At 39.0% G+C, this 9099-nt stretch overlaps 1 protein-coding gene across 1 annotated transcript in view; it reads right to left on the reverse strand.

The window, feature by feature from the left end:
• Positions 1-1041: 1041 nt before the first annotated feature.
• xpo6 (exportin 6) overlaps positions 1042-9099 on the reverse strand; it is an 18462-nt gene continuing 10404 nt past the window's right edge. The window contains exons 14-24 of the mRNA XM_032538690.1: positions 8735-8827; positions 5557-5701; positions 5225-5374; positions 4880-5069; positions 4612-4767; positions 4108-4222; positions 3775-3946; positions 3378-3539; positions 3070-3168; positions 2222-2452; positions 1042-1668 (exon numbers count right to left, since the gene is read on the reverse strand). Coding sequence (XP_032394581.1) covers positions 1567-1668; positions 2222-2452; positions 3070-3168; positions 3378-3539; positions 3775-3946; positions 4108-4222; positions 4612-4767; positions 4880-5069; positions 5225-5374; positions 5557-5701; positions 8735-8827 — 1615 coding nt within the window. The 3' untranslated portion in view covers positions 1042-1566. The remainder of the gene's footprint in view (positions 1669-2221; positions 2453-3069; positions 3169-3377; positions 3540-3774; positions 3947-4107; positions 4223-4611; positions 4768-4879; positions 5070-5224; positions 5375-5556; positions 5702-8734; positions 8828-9099) is intronic.

Genomic DNA, 9099 nt, shown 5'->3' on the forward strand with positions numbered 1-9099 from the left:
TTTAAGGCTTTAAAAGGAACCAAAATAATAATATATGTCTTGAGGTGTAAAATTGGTTGAATGCCCTAAATCACAAATATGAAAATCTAGGGATATTTGATGCATTTAAAAGTCTGTTCTATCAGCACTAAATGGAAGCCTAATATCCTAAAATCCATTAATTCAAAACATAACTAGTACATAAATAGCATAAACATTAGATTTTGAGCAAAAAAAGAGATCTTATCAAATTAAGGAAGTTGAGCAATCAAAATCATTAATTACGTTCAACTTGTAGGCTGTTCTAAGTCACATGTACCCTCAGCCTGTATTCTACTACCCACCAGTTGCATTGCTTTACTGTGTAGGTTTACCTAACAGCAAAACTGAACAAGCGTTTGCCTTCAGTATTAAGACAGCAGCCAAGGCTCTGCTACAGGCCCTGATGGACAGACACCAACGTTGAGCTTCAATCCTCACCGGGAGCTCAACCAAAAGAAAAGGTAATGCAACATCTTGTATTAAGTTAGCGTAGTCATTTCACATCATCACTACTGTTAAGTTGTTTATTCCTTCTATGCTGACGCTTCCTTTCTTCTGCATGCTGCATCCTCACTCAGCATTTGTCACACGATGCCTCACTCACACACACACACACACACACACACACGCACGCGAGAGAGAGATTCACTCAATGCCCACCCTGCAGCCCTTTGCTGCATGTCATTCCCCCTCTCTCACCTTTGTCTTCATCCGTCCTTTGGAAATAAAGGCCTAAAATGTCCCAAAAAGAATCTTAAACTAAATTTTTTTTAACATTTCTACATTATCCATTGGTTCTGTAAAGACCAACAATTGTGATTACTTGTGCATGTGTTCTTGAACAATTCAAGGCCTAAGCAATTATTCAGCAGTTAAGTAGATGTATTTAAGTTAAAAGAAATTTTAAAAAGATGCCATTGACAAATGTCAAGCAAAACAGTGTAAACATACAGACACGTCTTTGAATCTCTCAATACAAACATTATTCTTACAAACAATACTGTGACAACACTGCAAGAGTGAGTTTTACTAAAAAAATCACTTTATTATTCAAGCAGGTTTTCTCATTTTCAGAATGGAATGATATGAAAGATCTTAAGTTGAGAGTCTGTCTCCTTTGGAGATGAAAAATTAAAGGCAAAATGAATAAAAGCAGACATTTTAAAAACTCAAAATGAGTTGAAAGTGCTCAGTCCCAGCCCAGCTTTGTTGTGGACGTATGGGAGAGAAGGCCTGGCTCAGACTGCTCCAGGTCTGGGCAAAAGCCAACTGCAGACCGGGTTTTAATTTTTTGCCAAATTATCATTGGCAACACATAAGGTGGGCACTGCTTTAAAAAAAATAATAATGCGCCAACCTTCTACAGTAGAGATCAAAGAGAAACATCAGCAGCATCCTCAAACTCTAATTACTCAACAATACAATGCGTGTTGTTCCTTCCTATTATTTTGAATAGACGGAGCAAAGCTGGATTGGAGTAGGAGAGTTGGGCAAAGTGGTCAGCACAGGCAGTCCTTGATGTGTGGAGTGGTTTCAGCAGTTGTGCTATAGCTTGATGGTGCCAGTCGGCAAGCTACTATTACACAGTCTGTAGTAGCGAAGGTCATTCACCAACCGCTGCACGCTTTGAGTGAACGAAGGCAAGTCCTTAAAAAAAGAAAAAAGTTGAACAGTAATCAAAAAGCTACACTTTTAAATACCACAGTAGTATTTTTGTTTTATTTCCATACACCATGTTGTGGAGAAATCAAAGCCGCCTTGCCACATCATATATGTAACAGTTAACTTTGTCTCTGTCTAATGCAACATACCTGCCAACAGCCTTCAAAATACATCGCCATGGTTGCCCATTAGGTGGAGAATAAGTTTGCAGGTCAATGCATGTGTTAGCTTTGAAGCAAGAAGCAGTAGCAGCAAAACCTGTACTGTCCTTTTAGTAGTGTTTTGTACACTGTCCTGTGACGCCCAGAAACTATCCTGTGACTCAATGGTTTTCCCGGGACAGTCAGAAACTGTCCTGTACATTGTCACAGTACAGTGACACAGACAGTCCCGGGACAGTCATGGAGTCCCAGGACAATATCTGGAATAGAGCCCGACCGATATATTGGCCGGCCAATATTACCGAACTATCGGTATCGGCATTTATTATGGTCAATTCAAAAAAATAAAAAGTTGGTAAAAATAATGTCATGCTTACCCGTTCAAGCTTGAAGTTGCGTGCGAGAACAGCTCGTTGGCTGGTGTCCACACCCTGGCAGCCATTGAGGAACTCTGGCATGAAGGCAGAGTAGAAGGCATCAAAGTCCACACAGGCCATATTGTAAATAGCAAGGGTGATTTCCTCCTGAAGAAGGTCGTGACTTTTGTGGAGAAGGACCTGCAGCAGAACGTTGATGAAGTGGAAGAGCATCGAGGTCCGGAAAAGCTTCTAGAGCACAATAAAAACAAAATAATGACAATGGAGTCTATACATTGGTTATAAGCCCTCACTGAAGCTTCCAATCAATCACAAAGTGTGAATGATGGGACACATGCCGTAATTACAAGCATAAAAGGACATTTGAGAATATAATATAATCCAAGTACCACTATGTGTTCTCTGTCCTCTTGATATTAACTAGATTATATATGTCAAAACGAGATGCACTGGTCAAAATAAAAGGAGACACTTTTTACATCAAACAAGTTGTACTGCTAACAAATGTAGAGAAAATGTACAACCTCATAAAAAAGGACATCTGAATGAATAATGAATAATTGACCCTTGATGACAATCTGCAGACTGAAATTCAGAATTTGATAGTCAATGTCAATTTTTATTTCTATAGCACATTTAAAAACAATAACAGTTGACCAAAGTGCTGAACAGGGTCGATGCCAAATACATAAATAACAAGTGTAAAAATCACTCCAACCAAAATACATCACAGGGAGACAAACAACACTTTAAAACATCAGAATCCAGGTGATAGTGAGTGAATAACTCCACTCCATGTCATGCTTTGCCTCTAAAAACAAAGCTATTGACATAAAAGCTCAACTTACTCTGTGATACAACTTGTGTTTGCTGTTGAGTAACTCCAAATAGAAGATATTCTGCTTGAAGATGTGGATGTCAGGCTGCAAGAAAGACTGTCCAAAAGCCTGGAAAAAACATTTCAGCACAAGTCAGGAAATCAAGTGGAGATAGATTTAACAATAACTGTATCAATTTTCTGTAGCACAATTAGCTAAAAAAAATTTGTTGTATATGAAAGCTTAAACAAAGTTAAATCCTAGATTTTCTTCTTATATTAAAAGGTATGATGATGATGATGATGATGATGTGACTTTAGCCACATGCATAAACACACCTGCATAGCAGCTGTGAACTGGGCCTCATTTTCCATGGTCTCTTCAGCAGCTCCTCTTTGAACACTTGTTAAGACGGACGTTTTAAAGAAGTACCTCCAGTTTTGGTGAAGTATTTGGTAAAGCAACTCAAACATCTCAGCCTTGACATCTGGGGAAGACCTCTATCAAAGACAAGAGAAGACAAGAGCGTCTTGACTACACAGACCAAATAATTACATTATTTTTGTAATATTGGTTTTCCACATTGTTCATATTTAACTGTAGGTATATTTTTGTATGATTTCCATAGGATTTCCGCACGCCAAGTGTAGGTGCTAGCATGCTAATCAATGCAGAAGCAAACAAAATCAAAGTCCAGAATAAATATCAACACAAGACCGGTGAACACCAACTAACCTCTGCCACAACTGGGTAAACCTGCTCCATGCACAGAGAGAGGATGCTGGGTAGGAAGGGCTTGAAAGCTTGACCAGGCTCTTGCACCACCACCTGCAGGATTTTCAGGAACTTCTGTACCACTCTACACCCTGCACTGCCTTCTTGCAAAATACTGACTGCCAGCTGTTCCCTGGAGCACATAAAAGTGACATTACATGAATTAGTGTTCAGAGCGATACCAGCATTTTCAGAGTTTGCCCCATGCCATTTGAACCTTTATCCATCTAGACAGGGTATCATACTACTGGGACTACAACTAGTAAAAGTTCCTATTGTTATTTTATTTTTTACCTGGTGAACATGCTGAGGAAAGTGTGAATGATCTGTCCTGTAAAGGCAACACCCATCTGGACTCGCAACGCCTGAAACAGCGTCAAGAAGAAGGCCAACATCTCGTCTGTCACATCTGTGAAAGAGAAGGGACACTTAACAAAGCTAGACATATAGACAACCTTTTGTGACAAAGTTTTTTTTTTTTTTTTTTTAAATCTGAACAGAGTATGTTTTTGTACTTAACTTGAGACATAGAACTCCTAAGATGACATCCTAATATTTTCTTTGACATGAACAACAGGATTTAAAATTAAATTAAGCGTTGACATTTATGTTTAAAAAAAACCAACATATATAAATTATATAAAATAAATGATGAAAGCTTGGTCTATAGTAAGGTAGTCTGGTGCAATGAAGTACATTGCCGGAATAAAGCCTGACATCCCTGACATGCCCCTCCCCTTCTGCTATCGGTTTGTTACTCTTCTCAAAATCCTTTCTGTGGATGAGAGAGACACAGACCTGGCTGCTGAATAAACACCGGGAAAAGGCTGAGGGACACTTGGACAGATTCCTGGAGACTCTGGTAACAGATCTGACGTGATTTGGTGGATTCCCCAGAAATGCTGTCCACTACGTCTCTAAGCACAGGCAGGGTCTGCTGTATCACCGCTTTCACTGGAGTAGAAAAACATAATTACAGCCGGATAAAGAATGAAAACATGTGACAACGGCTAACAGTTTAAAAAACAGACCAACAGTAACAAAACAAAGAGAAAGAAATACTGACTGTTATTCAGATCGGGTTGCCGTGGAGTAATGTTTACTGTCCCTCTTATTCCCTTATATTCACGAGCGAGTGCTGCCAGTAGGCTGGCATGGTTGCTGGAGCGGGTTTGCCACTGCTGCTCACTCTCTGGTAAATTCGGCCACGGCAGCAGCAGCATGTTGGACAAAGCCCTACACACCAACATGTGAGCCTGTATGCATGAAAAAAAGGAGAGGTTTCCAATCATGCATCTTATAAACTATGGAAGTCCTATGAAAGTACACATACTTTGCTACTTCTCATAACTGAATAGATCCAGTAAATAATCGAGTCTTAACATATTATATGCAAAACAAAAAACTGTACCTCTTGGGGAAGTCTGCGGGTCTGATTTTCTGTAGTAATGAGGTTGAAGATGTTCCGAACAGCTGGCAAAGTGACCAAGAACACAGGCCTCACTGTAGAGGTTATGGAAACCATCAGATGACATGCTGAGAGCAGCAACTTTTCAGGTACCTGGAAATAAAGACAGAAAAAGTGTTGAAAGGAGAACCATTTGTTAACCACACTCTTCATTCCATTTCTCTTTTCACTATCTCCACCCAACCTTAAACATCTTCCTCCCTAGGTTTTAGAAAACTACTTGCTTGTATTTTGCTGAATAAATCATATTTAAGCATGCGTATAATCCAAGGTACCTTTGCTGTGATGAGTGGGCTACTGGCATCTATTGTTGATGTGATGAGGTTCACGAACTGGCTCTGGTTTTGACTGTGGACCTCACTGTAGAACTGTGCAAGCCAATGAGAGTAGGCTTGCAAAGCCGCAAGGGCCTGCGCATGTCTGTAACACACACACACACAAATCAATAAAACATACTTTCTTCTTCTTTATACAGCGTGACCTAATTTACTATGTATTATTTGTAATCTGCACTAAAGCACAACTTTAAATTTAGCCCTGCACACTGTTGGAAAACTGATATAATGCGATATACAGTTGTGTTCAAAATAATAGCAGTCCAACATCACTAACCTCATAAATCATGTTTTTTGGTAGAAGTGATATTTCTAAATGGCAAATAATTTACTAGTAAGGTGTTGTAGAGTCATAGAAAACCAACAGACCCAACAATCATGACATGCATGCTGCTCATTCTGTGTAGTTGAATCTGTAATTAAAAGGGGCGTGTTCAAAATAATAGCAGTGTTGTGTTCAATTAGTGAGGTAATTGATTCTGTGAAGAAATAGGTGCCAATTATGGCCCATATTTAAGGAAGGAAGGAAATAAATGCTGTCCATGCTGGTTATAGTGCATTTCACACTGAAATACTCAGCGAAATGGGTCATTCCAGACATTGCTCTGAGGAACAGTGGACTTTGATTAAAAAGTTGATTGGAGAGGAGAAAATAATAAAGAAGTGCAGAAACTGATAGGCTGCTCAGCCAAAATGATTTCAAATGCTTTGAAATGGCATCCAATGCATGAACGACGTGCGAAAAAACAGTCAAATACCATTCAAATGGATCAAAGACTAGCCAAAATGGCAAAGGCTCAACCAATGATCAACTCCAGGAAAATCAAAGAAGACTTAAAGTTACCTGTGAGTACTGTTACGATCAAAAGAAGGCTATGTGAAACTAAGCAATCAGCTAGAAGCAAAGTCCCATTGCTGAAAAAAAAGACATATACTGAATAGGTTGAAATTTGCCAAAAGGACACATTAACTGTCCAAAGGAGAAATGGCACAACATTCTGTAGACTGATGAGAGCAAAAATGTTCTTTTTGGGTCTAGGGGCCACAGACAGTTTGTGGGATGTTTCTCATACTGTTGCGATGGGCATATTTATTGCATACCAGGGATCATGGATCAGTTTCAATACACGGTCACGTTGTCTTATGCTGAAAAGGAAATGCCTTTGAAATGGGTCTTTCAACAAGACAATGACCCAAAACACACCAGTAAGCAAGAAAAGTTTTGGTTCCAGATGAACAAGATTGATGTTATGAAGTGGCCAGCCAAATCCCCAGACCTCAATCCCATAGAAAACTTGTGGGGTAACATCAAAAATGCGGTTTCTGAGGCAAAACCCAGTAATGCAGAGAATTGTGGAATGTAGTTCAATTGTCCTAGGCTGGAATACCTGTTCACAGGTGTAGAGGAAATTAGGTAGAAATACACAGGTTGACTGACATGACACCGTTGTTGTCATATAATACAATCAATCCAGGCAATAGTGATTGATAGTAACAATGCATGCATGTTGCTTCCTCTAAATTTCAGGTTGTGGTCGTCTAGCGGGGCCTGCTTGTTTGTTTGATAAATGGATTGTGATTGGTGGTTTGCTGTGCATGCAGACCTGCATGTCACACACTAGCAACAAACTGTATCCAAGAACACCTAAATCAATGTAAATTATGTTATATCAGATACAGACTTCTGTTGTAGATTAGTGTTACGTTTCCAGTGACGTGGCTCCGAATCGTAACAATAGTTGGGACAGACCCTTTGTTTCTTTAGGCTAACTATTTAACTTTAGCTCGGCTGGTAGCAGCTTTCTGCTGTGAAAAATGTCCAGGAGATGTCGGGATTACGTTGCATTAATTAGGTGATTTAGTTCTGCTCTTCTGACGGAAATCATAAAATGCAGAGTATGGCAAAACAATAGACAGCTGATGCACTGATGCTGCTTATTATGCTTAATTGACATTGGTTTAATGACGGCTTGGAGGCAGAGATGTCTCATCTGTGTTAAATGGCTGTTGCCTCAACTCCTCTCTCCTTGGGGTCTTCCTTGACTCGAATCTCCTAAGACGCAAGGAGGGCAATCGAGGAGATGAGGCAGGGACTGGGAAATGGGAAACAAACTGGGAAATGGGAAAGGCCTATTGACTACTTTAGCTTTACTACCCATCAAAAAGCATGTGCATCACTGCGTCAGCGTCCGCTTACGGTACTTTTCTACATACAGAGAGCCTCTCTTCCCAAAACAATCCCTGTTGAATCAGAGAATCAGAATCAGAAATACTTTATTGATCCCCGAAGGGAAACTCTGTTTACAGTTGCTCAGATATTAGAAATATAAGAAATATAAATAAAGAAATATAAGTAGTGTGGATATTTACATAGTTAAAGGTATATTATGATACAGTATTTACATAAATAACATAATTAAGGTGTTGCAATGGTGAAAAGTAATAATAATAATAATAATAATAATAATAATAATAATAATAATAGTAGCAGTTGAGTATTGCACTATTGAACTAACGTTACGTCACATACACACTTTGCCCCCCATGGCTACCTGTCTTAAAGGCAAAGGGTCAGCAGGTAATCATGTAAAAGGAGAATGGTAAGTTTATTTTCCATCAAGCAACAAAAAAGTTTCAGTGTCAACTGAACGTCCTGCAAATGGGACTATGGCGCATGCGCACATCGCGATGTAGACAATGAAACCAAACATTGTGAGGCCCTAGTTAAAATGAATCAAAGATTTATCTGGATTGACTTAGGTCAAGTCAATTCAAGAAATAAAACTGTTCTGGAGCTTCATTATTTAAAGTAGTAGCTCTGATAGGTATAAAGATGAGATAACTAAGCTATAAAGAAGAGGTAACTATACCAATGCAAACAGCATTGTTGATGCTGGGAAAACACGGCGGTTAAGTATATAAAATCACACAAACACTCTGCTCACATACTCCGTTCCCTTATTATTTTGCCAGTGACTCTGCCAAAAGCATTTGATAACAGAACAATGTAGTCTTGTTATTTGTAACTGAGACTTTTATAAACAACTGTGCTCATATATAAATAGTGTGATGGCGTGATGTTATAGATTGAGTTTTGCTTTAAACATGCAATACTCACACGTCAATGAGGTCTGGCTTGAGCACAGAAGGCACAGCGGTCTCCAGGTCATAAAGGCTGGTCTGAGAGCCGTAACAAGTCACTTCAACCAACCTTGAAAAATAAAGTTGACATGGTTAGTGATATTTTGCTCTTTGAATGGAGCAACAGTCAACAGAAAATCAACCACCACCATTTATTATTAGTAAGTGCACACCGCATAGTATCATATGAAAAACACTGAATACATTTTAACAATAAACTATTTAAATAGAGCACCAGAACAGAAACCAACCGACTTAAGAGCGAGTTGGGATTCAGTAACAATTGTGTACTATTAGAAACATGTTGAAACATAAAAATAATCTCATGATGTAGGCAAAAAA

Source organism: Etheostoma spectabile, chromosome 15 (genome assembly GCF_008692095.1).
Source record: "Etheostoma spectabile isolate EspeVRDwgs_2016 chromosome 15, UIUC_Espe_1.0, whole genome shotgun sequence".
NCBI classification, from domain to species: Eukaryota; Metazoa; Chordata; class Actinopteri; order Perciformes; family Percidae; genus Etheostoma; species Etheostoma spectabile.